We start from the raw sequence: 18810 nt of genomic DNA, 5'->3' as shown, positions 1-18810 counted from the left end.
TATTTAGAAACGTTTCCACGAGCGTAGATAGCGCAACTGTTAGCCCGGTTTGTACGATTAGCCCCGGTGTTTTCGGCACATATGTAACTGTTACGTTTTTAAGGTGAAGAGAGATAACTCTCGCTAATAGTTGTAAATTGTTTTGTTTTTTTCTTCTTCTTCTTCTTTTTTGACTAACAGTTAACGTTAAACATTAGATTCTAAGTTGGTTTATAAATTCCAATTTAACAGTTAAATTTAAAAGAAAACAACATTGACAAGCTGTGACACGTCATATTGTAGATGATTTCTAATTAAGGTTTCTATATATTTATTTTTCAATCTACGCAGAACTTTATACATTTTAATTTTAAATTTTGTCAAGCATTACTGTACTTGTCAGCTTTATTTTTTTAAAGTTAGTGAGAATTCGTTTCCTTATATCATTCCGTAATTTATACTAACACTTTTATCTCGGCTTATCAACCAATCAAAATGGAAAATTTTAGCGACGTTTCGGGTTTCCACCAATCAGAAACATGGTAGTTGTAGCATGGGGGGACCAACTTACAGAGGGTGAGAGAGAAGAACAAAGGGAAAGAGCAAGGAAGTCCAGTTACCAACAGGACAAATTGTAACACCTTTTTTACCATCAGAGGCCATGTCCGACACCGAAAAACAACCGGAGGAAAAGGAAGAACCAAAAAAGAATGTCATCGGTAAGTTTTTAGTGTCAGTTCGATCGTTGACTCGAGAAAAACAAGAAATTCTTGAGATGTCTGTGAAACTGGGTCACCGCGTGGTCGATCGAGACCATGTTTGTAGCTTCAGTGCGAGCGGGGATATTTTAATAAATTTGTTAGATTGTATGTTTCGCTGCTTCCATTTGTTGTTAGTTGATCAATATTTGTGTTAAATTGTTAATATCTTGATGTTTGTTGAGTGCCTGTTGGCGTAAATGTTAGAATTCAGATAATTTTTTCACACCCGGCATGTTCCATCTCGACGAGCGACCATGTGGTTTTTATAGGTCATGATTCATTCCCGTGTTTTATTTCATAGCGACGAAAGTTACCGGCACAGTCAAATGGTTCAACGTAAAAAGCGGATATGGCTTCATTAACAGGTGATTATAATTCTTTTTATGATTGATAAGTGCGAAATTAACTTAAAAAATCTCCCCCATGCTTGCTCGAGCACCCCCCAGCTCATTCCCACTAATATCGGTGCGGTCACGTGAAACGTGAATAAACATGAAGAGAGGGTTTTCTATGGACGAGATTTGAATGGCCCACGACTTTTAGTAACTGTTGATCTGTGACTTTAAACAAATAAGAATGTTTGAATTGATCTTTACATTGTAACATGCAACACTCAATAATTTTCATCAAGCACTGTGCCAAGTGCCACACCCCCTTCTCAGGTGCAAAGTGCATGAGCTTAGGACAGCGATAATGTACTAACGTCTTGAGCACGTTTAATAATCACCCCTTCAAAAAAGTTTGCAAAAAGATTGACTTGGTAATATTTCATCAAATGAACATTTACACCCTCCTTCTAATCCTCCCACAAAAAAAAGAAGTAATTAAAATAGGAAAATATAATTGACATTAGGTTAAATGGAAAATTGTTCTACAGTAACTAATTTTTTTTTTAATTTTTCAGAGACGACACTAAAGAAGATGTGTTTGTCCATCAGGTACATACAATCATTAGATCTATGATACCAGTTGAACAATACAACTTATTGAGCCTGAAGTATACTGGGAAAAATATAATAAAACTAAATAAATTCTTAAAATTATTCCATATGCTCATATCTTCAAAAATAAAAATATTTTCTCCTTATTGTAGAAGATATTTTAACTTTACAGTTAAGTTTACTGTAGGTTGCTGTTAATGATTTCGCCATTTGATGAATCAATTAATGGTAATGCATATCTTAATTGGGATAATATTTGTGAGGATAAGTTATCTGAAATAAGTTACAATCTAAATTTAAGTTTATAATAACATAACATGTAATTGTTGTACAGACTGCCATCACAAAGAACAACCCTCGTAAATACCTCCGAAGTGTTGGTGATGGAGAGAAGGTCGAGTTTGATGTCGTAGAAGGAGAAAAGGTACTTTTTATAAACAAAATCTTATTTTACCAAATATTGAGAAAAAGCTTTGAAATTTCTTTAAATATTAATTTTTTAAAGGTCATTTTCTGATATCATCATCAAATATATGTTGCTGCTTTCACAGAAATTGTACTCTTGCTGTTTTGTAGAATTAAAACACCTTGTCAGTGTATGGAGCTGAGTACTTTGGTTAGAATTATTCATTGACATGCAATTTTATAAATCTTATTGATTCCAATTTCGATTTCTTACACATGTTCATTGTTTTCTTTCCATAAGGGCAATGAGGCATCAAACGTGACCGGACCCGAGGGCAATCCAGTCCAGGGAAGTAAATATGCTGCGGATCGTCGCCGTTACCGTGGTTACTACCGAGGTGGACCAGGAGGCCGTCGTCTGCCACCTTACCGCAATGTAAGTCTTGTAATATGAAACAATTTATTTCTTTTAAATACTGGTGCTGAAAAACAAACCAGATAATTGGTCCGTCTTTCTATAATTACGCACTGATCAGATATTAGAGATCTGACCTTGCAATATTAGGTATTGATATTTAAATATAAATATTTTAGGAGCGCTTCTTATGAAAACAAAATTCTCAGATAAATATATTGCACTCAAAAATACACACTGCAATCACAGGGACCCGGCCCAATTTTTTTTAACTAACAGTATACATTTATGTATTATAGTATCAAGGGTATGAACTTGGAGGTCGAGACAAATGGACCTATTTTTTTAAAACCGTGATTATTTTAATAAATGGGTTCTATACATCATTGACGTATATCTTACCTTAAAGAGAAAGAATTTATCTTTCCATTGAGTGCTTGATGAACAAAATTGGTCAAGTATTGATGAAGTTATGGCTTGATGAATCGGGAAATTCGAGAAATTGAGAAGCGTTCCGAAGAATAAATGAAAATGGCGGTGGTGGTTAAAGTAAGTGAGCTAAATGATGTTTAAATGGAGTGTCTACAAAGTACGGGTCATGACACCTCCAAAGGAGATTGTGGGTGAACACAGTTATGGGTACTGTTTACCACCACAAGCGTAGATTTTGTGATTTTGGCTTGGTTTTTAGCTCACCTGGCCCGAAGGGCCGGTGAGCTTATGTCATGGCGCGGCGTCCGTCGTCCGTCCGTCCGTCTGTCCGTCAACATTTCCTTTAAATCGCTACTAGTCATAGAGTTCTACATGGATTGTAACCAAATTTGACCACAAACATCCTTGGTGGTAGGGCAATAGAGTTTGTATAAATTTTGGCTCTGACCCCCAGGGGGCAGGAAGGGCGGGGCCCAATAGGGAAAATAGAGGTAAATCCTTTAAATCGCTACTTGTCCTAGAGTTCTGCATGGAATGTGACCAAATTTGGCCAGAAACATCCTTGGGGGAAGGGGAACGGAACTTGTATAAATTTTGGCTCTGACCCCCAGGGGGCAGGAGGGGCGGGGCCCAATAGGGGAAATAGAGGTAAATCCTTTAAATCGCTACTTGTCCTAGAGTTCTGCATGGAATGTTACCAAATTTGACCACAAACATCCTTGGGGGAAGGGGAACAGAACTTGGGGAACAGAACTTGTATAAATTTTGGCTCTGACCCCTCGGGGGCAGGAGGGTCGGGGTCCAATAGGGGAAATAGAGGTAAATCCTTTAAATCGCTACTTGTCCTAGAGTTCTGCATGGAATGTGACCAAATTTGGCCACAAACATCCTTTGGGGAAGGGGAACAGAACTTGTATAGATTTTGGCTCTGACCCCCAGGGGGCAGGAGGGGCGGGGCCCAATAGGGAAAATAGAGGTAAATCCTTTAAATCGCTACTTGTCCTAGAGTTCTGCATGGAATGTGACCAAATTTGGCCAGAAACATCCTTGGGGGAAGGGGAACAGAACTTGTATAAATTTTGGCTCTGACCCCTCGGGGGCAGGAGGGGCGGGGCCCAATAGGGGAAATAGTGGTAAATCCTTTAAATCGCTACTTGTCCTAGAGTTCTGCATGGAATGTTACCAAATTTGACCACAAACATCCTTGGGGGAAGGGGAACAGAACTTGTATAAATTTTGGCTCTGACCCCCTCGGGGGCAGGAGGGGCGGGGTCCAATAGGGGAAATAGAGGTAAATCCTTTAAATCGCTACTTGTCCTAGAGTTCTGCATGGAATGTGACCAAATTTGGCCACAAACATCCTTGGGGGAAGGGGAACAGAACTTGTATAGATTTTGGCTCTGACCCCCAGGGGGCAGGAAGGGCGGGGCCCAATAGGGAAAATAGAGGTAAATCCTTTAAATCGCTACTTGTCCTAGAGTTCTGCATGGAATGTGACCAAATTTGGCCACAAACATCCTTGGGGGAAGGGGAACAGAACTTGTATAAATTTTGGCTCTGACCCCCAGGGGGCAGGAGGGGCGGGGCCCAATAGGGGAAATAGAGGTAAATCCTTTAAATCGCTACTTGTCCTAGAGTTCTACATGGATTGTAACCAAATTTGACCACAAACATCCTTGGGGGTAGGGGAATAGAGTTTGTATAAATTTTGGCTCTGACCCCCAGGGGGCAGGAAGGGCGGGGCCCAATAGGGAAAATAGAGGTAAATCCTTTAAATCGCTACTTGTCCTAGAGTTCTGCATGGAATGTGACCAAATTTGGCCAGAAACATACTTGGGGGAAGGGGAACGGAACTTGTATAAATTTTGGCTCTGACCCCCAGGGGGCAGGAGGGGCGGGGCCCAATAGGGGAAATAGAGGTAAATCCTTTAAATCGCTACTTGTCCTAGAGTTCTGCATGGAATGTTACCAAATTTGACCACAAACATCCTTGGGGGAAGGGGAACGGAACTTGTATAAATTTTGGCTCTGACCCCCAGGGGGCAGGAGGGGCGGGGCCCAATAGGGGAAATAGAGGTAAATCCTTTAAATCGCTACTTGTCCTAGAGTTCTGCATGGAATGTTACCAAATTTGACCAGAAGGGGAACAGAACTTGTATAAATTTTGGCTCTGACCCCTCGGGGGCAGGAGGGTTGGGGTCCAATAGGGGAAATAGAGGTAAATCCTTTAAATCGCTACTTGTCCTAGAGTTCTGCATGGAATGTGACCAAATTTGGCCAGAAACATCCTTGGGGGAAGGGGAACAGAACTTGTATAAATTTTGGCTCTGACCCCTCGGGGGCAGGAGGGGCGGGGCCCAATAGGGGAAATAGAGGTAAATCCTTTAAATCGCTACTTGTCCTAGAGTTCTGCATGGAATGTGACCAAATTTGGCCAGAAACATACTTGGGGGAAGGGGAACGGAACTTGTATAAATTTTGGCTCTGACCCCCAGGGGGCAGGAGGGGCGGGGCCCAATAGGGGAAATAGAGGTAAATCCTTTAAATCGCTACTTGTCCTAGAGTTCTGCATGGAATGTTACCAAATTTGACCACAAACATCCTTGGGGGAAGGGGAACAGAACTTGTATAAATTTTGGCTCTGACCCCTCGGGGGCAGGAGGGGCGGGGTCCAATAGGGGAAATAGAGGTAAATCCTTTAAATCGCTACTTGTCCTAGAGTTCTGCATGGAATGTGACCAAATTTGGCCACAAACATCCTTGGGGGAAGGGGAACAGAACTTGTATAGATTTTGGCTCTGACCCCCAGGGGGCAGGAAGGGCGGGGCCCAATAGGGAAAATAGAGGTAAATCCTTTAAATCGCTACTTGTCCTAGAGTTCTGCATGGAATGTGACCAAATTTGGCCACAAACATCCTTGGGGGAAGGGGAACAGAACTTGTATAAATTTTGGCTCTGACCCCTCGGGGGCAGGAGGGGCGGGGCCCAATAGGGGAAATAGAGGTAAATCCTTTAAATCGCTACTTGTCCTAGAGTTCTGCATGGATTGTAACCACATTTGGCCACAAACATTCTTGGGGAAGGGGAACAGAACTTGTATAAATTTTGACTCTAACCCCGGGGGCAGGAGGGGCGGGGCCCAATAGGGGAATTACAGGTAAATCCTATAAATCACTACTTGTCCTAGACTTCTGCATAGAATGTGACCAACTTTTACAAGAGTTTGTATAAATTTTGACTCTGACCCCCCAAGGGCAGGAGGGGCGGGAACTGATAGGGGAAATAGAGGTATATATTTAAATTCCTTTAGAAAAGAAATAATGAACCTGTATTCAAAACATAACTTGGCATTACAAACCAGGTGAGCGATACAGGCCCTCTGGGCCTCTTGTTGAGGTACCCATTAGAAGCGAGACGACATTTCAATCGGACAGGGAAATGTCTACCTAGCATATTTTTCGTAAATTTCCGGATTCACCAAGCCATAACTTAGTCAATACTTGGCCATTTTTGTTCTTCAAGCACTCATTGGAAAGATCAGTTATTTCTCTTTAAGGTAAGATATACGTCAATGTTGTATAGAACCCATTTATTAAAATAATCACGATTTTAAAAAAGTAGGTCCGTTTTTCTTGACCGCAGAGTTCATAACCTTGATACTATAATATATATATGTATACTGTTGGTTAAAAAATTTCGTGTCCGATCCCTGTGGCTGCAATCAATATCTACCCACAAGGGCAGATAACTCTTATATTTTGGAATACATAATTCTATTCCAAACCAATCTGTGTAGTCTTCCACAAATTTCTATAATATAAGTCTCCAACACAACACTGAAACACTTACCACAACGTTATGATCTTAATGACCTTTCTGTTTATTAATGTATGATTAACTATTGGTCCACCTACTTAACCGATATGAAATTGAATAAAAAAATTATCCCGACTTTTGTGTGTTTCAGGGAGAAGGCGGTGAAGTAGAGGAAGGGGAAGAAGGAGAAGAGAGACAAAGACGTCCCCCTGGCCCTCCTCGCCGCAGACCATACCGCGGAGGATACTACCGTGGCGGCTACCGTGGTTACTTCCGAGGCAACTACGGCAGAGGCCCAATGAGACCTCCACCAAGATATCAAAACCATGGAGGACAAATGGTGGAAGAAGAAGGTCAATATATGGATGACCAGTATCGTCGTCGTCGCCGACCATTTGGTTACCGGTTTTACCAACCACGAAACCCAAGGTACTACGGTCAGGGAGGCGAGGATGATGGTACATACAGAGGGCGTCCTTACAGGGCACGTGGCCGCGGAGGACGAGGGCGTGGCAGGGGACGCGGAAACTCAAGGAAGAGGGTACGTAAAATATACAAAAAAACATTGATCATGTTTTGAAAAGCATTGAGGTGTATGTAGAAAGAGAAGTAAAAGTTTTTGCTTTCCATTCAGATTTGGTTGAGTTACCATAACTAACCAATAACCTGGTTTATGTTTTGTTTATCACAAAAGAGTGTTCGACATTATACTGAACCAGAACCTGTTCAAATTTTTGTATTTGGATGTATTGATCATAAAAAGGCACACAGTTATGAAAGGTATTCACTGGTTACATTCTTTCGGTAATTATTTAAGTTATCAAACAAGTGCTTGATTAGTGCTTATATACCTTCTCAAAAGAAACTTTCCATTGTGGTTCTGGACAAGAAATCTAGCAGAGCACTGGCCATGGTTTAGAGTCATTTTGTTTATCTAAGCCAGATTTTTTGAAATTTTTAGATATTAATCACCATGTAATTGACACCTAACAGGTAAACAAGGATAATCAGGACACTAACAGCCAGGAGGGAGGAGATTCCAACGACGCCGGTGCCGAATCCTCGGGTGCAGGAGAAGAGAGAGTCGAGAGCGGAGAGCAGGCCGAGTAAGAATCCCGCTACCATCTGGCATCACCATCCAAGAACATATTATACCTTTGTTATGTAGTCCAGCAGTATAGGCTCCTGCATCTGTGTTTTGCTTTAATCACATGGCCTTTTTCCTTATGTATTAAAAATTAAAATCTGGCCGACTTGATGTAACCAACGCAGGAACAGATAGCGCCAGGTCGAAAAATGTTCTCTTTTGTGTGTAGTAAGAAACGCCAACTCACTCGACTATGCAAAAAAAAATATTTTAAACATGCCATGAAAGAAATTTATAACTTTTCCTCCGAAGACCAACAGATGAGAGAAGTTGAAAATTTGTCTCTGATGGCACACATAAGAGAAAAGTTGATAACTTTAACTCGGAAGATGAACTGAAGAGAAAAGTTGTTTGTGTGACTTTTACACATTAAAAAATTAACAAAAAGATATACAATGAACAAAAGAAATTTTTATACTAATATTTTACAAAAAAAATAAAAAGCGGAATGAATTGTATTTCAATTCCAAACATATTTGAAGAAACTATTTAACAAAATATGGCAAATATTGGAATACAGAAAAGTTGACTGACTTGGTGTTGCACGTTTCATTATAATACCAATGTAATTTGATAGTGCTTAAATTGAAATTCTCACAGAGGTCTACATCCGGTTTCTGTGTAGATCCAAGAATATCCCAGACGGCAAATGAAATTTACGTCTGAAAGACAAAAATTGTGCATGAAATAAACATCTGCATCAAATTTATGTTCTTTGTTGTTTATGTTCTACTGGACAATTTGCTGAATTGCATTAAATGCTAGTAAATAACCTCCCCTTGCAGTACTGACAGAAGTATTTGGAAAACGTATCCATTTAAAAAAAAAATCTAAAAATGAAAACCTGACATTGATATATCCCTTAAGAAGTCTAGTCGTATCAAAATCGTCTGTTGACTGTTCGTCTTCAAGCAATTTTGAGAAATGTAGAGAGCTGTATATTTAATATGAAGAATGGCTAGATTAATCCTTTTCATTTATATATCAGAAGAAAGTAACAAAATTTCGACTACATGATATTTTGAGAGAACTTCCATTTTTGACGAGTTATAGGTAGGTAAAATTATGTAGTTTTCTCTGAAAACATTGACATTGCACTCGCTGGATATACTTGGTATTTAACTGCAAGGGTAACTCTACAATGCAAAAAACATAGATAGAATCCAACATATAACATATTCCGGAATAATAGAAGTAACATTTGTTAAAATGAATGAGAATGAACTTCATTTCAAGGTCACATGAAACACTTTTTCGATAAGAAAGCTCAAACATCTTGTATATTGTGACTGTAGCCTGCTGAAGTGATGGGCTAATGTTATTTTCTTGTCATAATAGCAAGTTGGATCAAAATAAAAAGTCAAAAATTTTTACCGGGTTGGTACACATCAGATAAATATATCATCGGTTGTAAGATATTTAACACAAGACAACAAATAAGACCAACAGAGAAAGACATTTTTATTTTAACTTTGATTATATATATTAAAGATGATATGTAAAATATAACAAACGTGTATCAAATATAGAAGTCATTGTAGTATTTTAATTCCCTTCAATTTCTATATTACTATTTCAATTTTGTTCCAAACTGAAAAAATAGAATCCTTATCCACTCGGATGCTTCTCACCCATATTTAAAGTTGGTTATTTAAGCATTGAACGTCTTTCAGTTGGCATTTATAGCCAATATAAATGTCAACTGAACAGGCAAATTTCACGAAGCGAGCGCGCTAGCGCTTCATGTTGAATTTTGTCTCTGTTCAGTTGGCATTCATAATGGCTATGAATGCCAACTGAAAGACGTTCAGAATTTTGCATCTATAATGAAATAATCATTCGTTATCGTCATGGATGGAACAGCCATTTGAACAGTTGTCTTCCGTGATCGCTGGCACGACATTTGTGACGTCACCATGATAATGACATCATAACAAGCGCTTGAAGTTCATTGTCTATATGACTGCCATCTGCGCTTGGTAAGATTACATATTGGGACTGCAGTCAAAATGTAAATATAAAGCTATGAATGAAATTATTTAATAGTAAATTATATTTTTTCTATTTTTTTCAAAATATAACTGCCTTTTAATTGTAAAGAAAGTATTCAGTTTGTCACAAGTATTATCATGCATAATATCGAGATATTAGAACCAAGGTGACAATATGTTTATTAAAGAAAATACAATATGAAGACCAATGTAACTTAATTGAGTCGTTACTACAGGTATTAATTAAGAAGAAACATTTTATAAAAACCGAGAAAAGGGGAGACTTACCAGTCCTGCTGGTAATTTTAATGGATAGATGATAAATGGATTATATATATACCACAAATGAATTTTAATTTGAAGTGATAATTCATCTGTTATCATAAACAAATATACTTATAGTAACAACGGTTAACTAAATAGTTAAAATATTAGACAAATTTAGTATTGTAAAATTAATGGACATCATTATTCCTCATATACAATTTTGATAAATAGGATGATGGCAAAGGTTACAGTTCCAATTGTAAATCAAAATCAGTTTGTACAACAATATGAAGAAAAACGTTTTTCTTACCATATTCAAATTAATGGGAACACATCATCCCTTTTAGAAAAGACCCCTCATATACTATAATAACACAAACTAGTACAATCTGGTGATGGAGATTTATAATCAGTTTGTTATCGTTGTAATTAAAGTTCATATCAAATTAATGAACATATGAACCTGGTAAATATATTTGGTTTCAATCAATATTTCACTTGGTATCTTTTGATTTCATATGTGCCTTAGAATTATACAACACTTGATATTACAAATATTATCTCCCTTTAAATATACTGGCATCATGCAAAATATATTGTGTACAAATATTGTATCAAATGATTTAATGTGTCGTACATCACAAATTTATTATAATTATTGCTAAAGACCATGTTATTCATACACTTCAAATTTATGTTGATCGAACACATTTAATATTACTTAACACCTGTGAATGAGTCCTTAGGTTAATTATATATATAGGTACCTGGTAAACAAAGTAAATATTGTGTAGAGAAATTAAAAGAACCCAAATAAATAGTATGGGCTGTGGGTGCATGATGAAATGGACGGATTTTACAATCTTTTGAAATGAATGAAAGATAGCATAAATTCTGGTCATCGATCAACGAAAACTCAGATACACATGAGATTGCATAAAATATGACTGCTGATCAACAGCGATAAAATATTACTATATCCTCTCGAGAGAAATATCAATGTTTTACTTGCAAGATTTATAATCAAGAGGCAAAAGGGGCATGAATCACTCTCCTGGATGTTGCAGTGAGTGTGTTGTCTCAATGTATTTCCAATGTAGGAGCATAAATTTCACGACACTTAGCTTTCTCATTGTAAAAAAAAAGTTTGACTTAAGGCTTAATCTCCCACACAGGGATCTGGCATGAAATGCTTTTAAACAACAGTATAAATATGTCTATAATATGATGTGCCTTGACTCTAACTTGCTGGTCATATGAACCAAGTGAATCTACATACATGTATATGCAATAACATACAATAATTCTTAAATATCACCATGTATTTTGCGTATTGATGTTCACTGAAATGGAAACACTTAAGATAATAACAGAACTTGTTTGTTGACTTTTAATGCCAATTATTGGCCTCCATCACAAAAAGAAACTCGTTTTTCAGATAACGCTTCAGATTAATCCTAAAAATGTTCTTTTCAATTAAAAGAGCAAGTTGCTTTCAGAAAGAACATAACTTATTTAGGTTTTCAAATCAAGGAATGTTGAGTAACAAATGAACAAATATTAGCAAAAATATACATGTACCAGAATAATATTATATATATCCAAATAACCTTCGTCAAGTTATTGTAAACTTTCCTTTCGAAGGTCATATATCGATCAACGATAAGTATAAATCATCTATCGGTCAACAATAGGTATATAATTGTTCATGTGAACTATCACAAGTGTTAAATTAAATAGTCTACAAATTATATCTGTTCAATAGTCAAATTGTTTTGACTGGATCCATCATGCCAATGGGAAGCACTCTCTTGTGAAAAGGACCAATCAGATATGCCACAAACATGAACAACATTTGACAGGTTCATAGCAGACTCCCTGCCTGGTGCGTCGGTCGACCATGCTGTTCCGTTTCACTGCATTGATAACCCAGAATGGTATCATGATCACGAAAAATACTGTAAATAAAAACAGTAAAATATTTATATTAATTTTCAATAATCTCAAGGTGTCTGTTATTTTAATTAAATATATCTATAATATTTCATTGGCCTTCCAAAAGTTTTCAATATTAATTTCTGCTTACGTTTCCCAGTTCTGACCATTAAAGTAAAGGAAAGTTGAAAGCATTGAAAGCGAGGCTGCGTGAATGTAACCACGGACATAGCACCGGGAGGACGTATTAGGATCCTATACTTTAAATTAATTTCTTTGTATGCAGACATATTTTGGCGAGAGATTTTATTTTTCCATTTCATAAGAAATTATATGGATACATTCACACCATTTTTACCGCCTTTAGCCATCCTTGCCCGACTGTTCACTTTAAATATATCTATAATATTTCAAAATTTCAATCAAAGTGCAGAATATTCTGTAATTATGAAAATAATCGGTGTCTTAAAATTCAGCAGAGTGCTATCAATAGTCCAATGCAATGCAATTATTTATGATCAATATCAGACAACCGAGAAACAAAATTCTAATTGAGGGCTACTGTTAAGTCATTTGTGCAAGTAGGATACTAACATGATTAAATTTGCTAGTGTTCATTTTGCAATTTGTATGCATTCATATTTCATATTTTTAGTATGAAAATGCTGCTCACTCGTAACTTTTTGCAACACAGTTTCATACATTAAAAGGTCTTTGCATATAAATCATAAATGATATTATCGGATAAATTTTCAGATTTAAAGTAATGGTAACAATCAAACAACATAACTGAGCAGTATGTAATCCAATATGACAAATAGACTTACTTAGGGAGGCACATGTGACCCAAGCAATGGCCAGAGACATGTAGTATAGTTCTTCTGTCGTTGATTCCTGAAAAGATACACAAGAAAAAAGGATAGGACAATTCTGACAAAGTATAAAAACTACATAAGTACATGTATATAATATCATGTTATATGTTGAAGACAAATTGCCTTGGAAAACGATAACCTACATGGAAATAACTTAATAATGCTAATTTCAAATTTGAGGACTTATCTCCAACTGAATCAGTAGAGTAATCTCAAGTCAGTAAATGAATAGCCCCATACCTAGTAAATTAATTAGATGCAGTAGGGGGGGGGGGGGGGTTACTACCTTGGTTCTAGCCCAACACTTTTATTTTGATGAATACCCTTGCTCTATGAATAACTGTGCTTCCAAAAATATTGTTAACACACTATGATGGGGGTTCTAATAAATGTATAAGAGATAATTTCAATTTTCAATAGATCCTCAAAGATTCACAACAAATCATTGGTGATACATACACAGTTGCCAGCCTTTGATGTATATACTACCGCTACCAATCCTTCAACGAAACACATGACCCCAAAAATGTGGAACACAATTTTCAACTCTCGGGGGACTGGAATCATCAGCATGAAAAGGAAGGTGAAACCTGCAAAGCAACAGATCAGTAATATATATATATGCATACATAAAGTTCTGGCTTTTTTTTCTTTCATAACTATATGATTGTAGTACTGGTCCATACCATTTCATTTCAAAATATTTTATTAAATCATTTGATTTAATAGGGATTGGGCAGCAGGCCTATACCATGCAACAGATCATATTACATGGCTATCCATGCAATACAGAAATGTGATCTGATCATGTCAAACTGATGAACAATTAGCATTATCATTATGAAATCTGTGAAAAACCTTAGGTTGTATGTGTCATTTCCAGGTTTAAGGAATTTCAAATCAATGCTTTTTAGGAAGAATAAAGAGTTGAAAGTTAATTTCTATTGAGAATTCTTCTAGACATATATCAAGGTAAGATTGAAATTATTCTATCAGTGACATGGATACAAAACAAATACATGTGCATACCTTTGGGTTCACAGAAAGTGGGAAAAAAAGCTTCTACAAGCCTTAAAATGATTAAAGTCCTGGTACTCCTTGTTGGAACATTCCAGTAACAGCTGGATAGATCCTTCTAAGATATTAACTGTACCAAAGAGTAAAGTTTTGTTTTAAATACTTACCAATGCTAAAAAATGAGAAGATAATTGACACGATGAGGAGTTGAAGTAGAGGCTGTTCACACCACCGGGCAGTCGTGGGCAGTAGTAGCACATATATCTGGGGCACCAACAGGGCAATGGTCAGTATCATCCATACCAAAAATCTGGAAATAGTAAACAGTCAAACTAGATTATTACAGATCTAGGGCACCAACAGGGCAATGGTCAGTATCATCCATACCAAAAATCTGGAAATAGTAAACGGTCAAACTAGATTATTACAGATCTAGGGCACCAACAGGGCAATGGTCAATATCATCCATACCAAAAATCTGGAAATAGTAAACGGTCAAACTAGATTATTACAGATCTAGGGCACCAACAGGGCAATGGTCAGTATCATCCATACCAAAAATCTGGAAATAGTAAACGGTCAAACTAGATTATTACAGATCTAGGGCACCAACAGGGCAATGGTCAATATCATCCATACCAAAAAACTGGAAATAGTAAACGGTCAAACTAGATTATTACAGATCTAGGGCACCAACAGGGCAATGGTCAGTATCATCCATACAAAGTTTAAAAGTGGGTCAAAGGTCAGAATCAAGGTTAGCAGGACTGCAAATAAATTGCAGTTCAGATAGTGAAAGGTGAAAACTGAAGTCAAGGTCCATGATAGTTGACATTTTGATGAATTTGTTTTTGTGGGTTTTTCTGTCCTATCAAGGACACTCAAGAATATCCAGAGAAAAATGATTGACCTACAGTCTAATTTGACCTCTAATACATTACCCTAAAGTAAGTACTGGTATCTCTAAAATTACAAGACATTCAATGATTGTAATATCATAAGATGTCTAACTGTCTAGGAATGAACTTGTTACAGAGGTAGCAAATATAACCTGTCACATTGAACTGTAAACAATACCTGATACCCAAAACTTACATTTTGACACGGTTGTTCTGAGGGAACCATCGGATGAGGTGGTAGGAATTGTGAGCCCAACAGTATAGCCACATCATCAGGCAGCAGTAAAATTGTCAGACTGCAAAATAAACACAGTATTATTTTTGTTGTCTCTTATTTTCACTAAAAAAAATTAACAATAAACAAGTCAGTTTTACTCATTTCATTCATCTGTATTTTAATAACAGATATCTCTATTTATGTTATTAATACAGATATTTGTATTTCAAATAGAGATATCTCTAATTGTATAACAGATATTCAAATTACATTGTATATATTTCAATACAAATATAGATCTAATTGAAATACAGATACCCATATTCTTATTTCTGATATCTTTATGTATTGAAAAGCACTGGGACCCAACCAGTTACTTCGTGACAGAACAGTAGCTGTGATTGTGTGCATATTCTACTGTGCGTCCAGATTTCCAAATTTCTGGAGCTGCATCATGTTGGTGATGTTTTGTTTATGTGGAAATAATGTCTTTCATGAGATAAAAACGATTAAATTTTTCCAAAATCACGACTACTGTTCCTTCGCGACTTCCCATTATATATATATATGAAAATACATATATTATAATCTGAATTACAAATACATGTATATCTCTATTAAGTATTTAAATGCAGATACATGTTTCTGGATTAAAAATAATGATATCAGACAAATATCAGAATTAAATAAATAAAACAAAACTGACTTGCCATATTAATGTTTTATTATTACTTTGGTGTCATTTGACTTTGTTGTATTCATCCACAGGAGTTTGACGTTCTGTCAATGATATGTAGCGGAGGACATTAATTTATATGTTTACTGTCTAGGCAAGCTAACCAGTCAAGCTGTTTTGTCTGTAGGTGTATTGTGTACCTGTGCTGTGACCTTTGTATTTCTCTATACTGTGGTAGTGTTTGTGTCATACATTCATTTCTGGTGAGTTGTCCTAAATGTGTGTCTGTTTTCTCTGTTGTGATTGGCTGCCTAGACTGGGGTATGGGGATATATTCGGGGTAGTTCTAGTAGACTGGGCAGTCTGATGGATTAAGTTCCTGCGTGCTGCCAGCTCTGCTTCTAGGCCTATAGGTGACTACTGTATTTTATATTTGGTAATTAGGTGGGAATAAAGACTGTAAAAGAGAATTATAGGTATGGGAATTGGGGGCTGGTTATACCATTTGTGTGGATGTATGTGTGATGTATGTTGTAGATGGTTTCTGTTATAATCATAATAAACTGTTCCTTATCATCTAAACCCAGTATTTTGTTCTTCCTCCTACCAACAGACAAGCATATTAAATAATACCCAACGAACCTGGGTTGCACTAGGGGCGCATCGGGCGTAGTTTGACATCGTTTCAAACTGGGCCCGTCTCGCTCCTGTTCCTGTGCTATCTGTGAAAAACATAATTTTCTACTCTTAGTGCTTTTACATGCATATGTAAACTTTTTATGTCTGAAATCCTTTTATAGTGCTCTCTTTTTTATTTTCCTGTCTCTGCTTGTTTTGTCTTATTTTATAATCTGCGCTTTTAGGTTTTCTTCTTACTATCCACATTGTATGTATTACAAACGTGCTCCTTTTGTTTTAGATTATGCTATATTATGCATGTATTCTGTCAATTTTTAACCTATACCATATTGGTATTGTATGTATATACGAACCTTGTCCAGCGGATTTTTTAGCTTGGTTGGTAGAATGTAGCATGGAACTTTTCATACAGCATCTCGTTTAGCTTTGCTTTTTTAACATGTCCTATATATTGCGTGTTTTCTGTTTTGAAACTAAACTGCAAGCTGTGATAAATTTAAACTATTCATAACTTGACATCATTATTACTATCCTATCTTTTACATTAATACAATCTACTTTGTTATAAAATGTGTATACCTTTGTTTGTCGTAAGAATAGCTCTACAGAGCTAATGTTATTTCATTGTATGTATACGACACTAAATAAAGCTTCTTGTATCTTGTACAAAAGTGGTGCTGTTTTTGACCAGAGCTTGTTCTGTTTGTAGGTGGGGGGGTATATATTTTATAAATTTATAGCCAGTAGTTTGTTCTTCCTCCTACCGACAGGCAAGCATATTAAATAATACCCAACGAACCTGGGTTGCACTAGGGGCGCTTCGGGCATAGTGTGACATTGTTTCAAACTGGGCCCGTCTCGCTCCTGTTACAAATATATATAGTATACATATATCAAAAAATACCCCTATATCCCATATGTTTTTATATAGTATATATGGGTATTTTTTATAGATGAATACTATCTATTATTGACAGAACGTCAAACTCCTGTGATTCACCTGAGGATGGCCTATAAAATTAAATTCATTCGAAGGACAGAAAATAACAATACATGCATATACCCACAGGAGTTTGACGTTCTGTTAATAATATATATAGTAAACGTATATAAAAAAATACCCCTATATACTCTATTTAATATATAGGGCTATTTTTTATATATATGTATAGATTGTATACTATATTAATTTTTGCAATAAAGCATTCCCTGGTATATTGGTATACATCATGCATTTTTAAATTCTACTGTACGTAGGCCTACAATAAATCACAATAATGTACACAGTAAAATGTGCTGCAACAAAGCGGATGAACTTTCTTTGAGTTTGTTCAATATGCGTCGCTTTACCATCTGAAATGTTAGCATCAGTACAATCGTATTTCGAATTCTGCATCAGATACCAGTTCATACCACCAAGTCAGACATCAATTAAGTACCATATTCTTACCAAAATTGTCTGAAAAATGTGTGTTGGCAAGCACTTGTTTATTTCCAAAATGTCGGACACCGGAACTTGTTTTTCAAGAACGATAACTCTTATTGACATTATACTAAAAGGCTGATTTTGCAGAAGCATGGTTAGCTTTATAAATGTAATTTTGTTCTTTACATATAGAAACACTTAATGGAAACTGGTTCGGAAAAAAAGCCTAGGCTATGAAATGAATTCAAAATTCCCCAAGTTTCATTTTTCACAAGTGTAATTTGGAATATTTATACAACTATTCATTTTTTGTGTTAAATACATCTGAACATGCCTTTCCAACTATTTTAATTCGATTTGAACCTGGTAATGGACTTGATTCTTTTTATTTCCAACATAAATTTGACAGGATACCATATAAATTTTTTTTTTTTTTTTTTAATTTTTCCTTGTAAGGTTGTACAAATATTTTTTTTTCAAATTAAGCAATGATGCAGAAACATATATGTATATAAAGGAATAATATGTGTTTCCAATATTGATGTCACTATTTTTTCACTTCATCAGGGTATGAAAAAGAACTGTTTGCAAACTGTGTGAATATAGAAATTGACATAAGTATTTGTTTTGTTTTTTTCCTTTGTATATATATTATGTATTTTTACGTTTTTCTTTGCCGAGTCAACTTTTGATATGTAATTCAACCAAACTTGAAAGTGGAAAGTGTAGACTATCATCTATAAGTACGTATGTCAAATTTGGTGAAAATCTTTCAATAAATGAGATCAGGAAAATTCAAAGAAAAGTAAAAATACATTGAACGTATAAGGAAAAAACAATAGTGATGAATAATCCACATTAGCTTCAACCAGATGATCACACAGGATCTACCCTCTTCTGCATGTCTTGATGCCAGCTTTTTGACTTCTATTAGATGTGTGGTGACATGTATATAAGCGGGCATCTAAATAT

General features: G+C 36.1%; 1 protein-coding gene and 1 pseudogene across 1 annotated transcript; one reads left to right on the top strand and one right to left on the bottom strand.

Annotated features, from left to right (window-relative positions):
* Window positions 1–538: 538 nt before the first annotated feature.
* On the top strand, window positions 539–8601 carry LOC138320980 (Y-box factor homolog). Its single transcript, XM_069264340.1, has 7 exons — window positions 539–698; window positions 1042–1105; window positions 1645–1678; window positions 2016–2105; window positions 2388–2522; window positions 6901–7290; window positions 7743–8601. The coding sequence occupies exons 1-7, from the start codon at window positions 641–643 to the stop codon at window positions 7857–7859; spliced, it is 888 nt and encodes a 295-aa protein (XP_069120441.1). The 5' UTR covers window positions 539–640; the 3' UTR covers window positions 7860–8601.
* A 797-nt stretch (window positions 8602–9398) lies between these two features.
* Window positions 9399–17935, bottom strand: LOC138320990 (uncharacterized; annotated as a pseudogene).
* Window positions 17936–18810: the final 875 nt, after the last annotated feature.

Source organism: Argopecten irradians, chromosome 1 (assembly GCF_041381155.1).
Source record: "Argopecten irradians isolate NY chromosome 1, Ai_NY, whole genome shotgun sequence".
Classification (NCBI taxonomy): domain Eukaryota; kingdom Metazoa; phylum Mollusca; class Bivalvia; order Pectinida; family Pectinidae; genus Argopecten; species Argopecten irradians.
This window is presented reverse-complemented; position numbering and strand designations above follow the sequence as displayed.

Bases quoted from the DNA above. Each gene is read 5' to 3' on its own strand.
- LOC138320980 (XM_069264340.1), top strand. From the start codon at position 641: ATGTCCGACACCGAAAAACAACCGGAGGAAAAGGAAGAACCAAAAAAG. The intron at 699-1,041 runs GTAAGTTTTTAG...TTTATTTCATAG, and splicing joins ACCAAAAAAGAATGTCATCG to CGACGAAAGTTACCGGCACA. The intron at 2,106-2,387 runs GTACTTTTTATA...TCTTTCCATAAG, and splicing joins ATGTCGTAGAAGGAGAAAAG to GGCAATGAGGCATCAAACGT.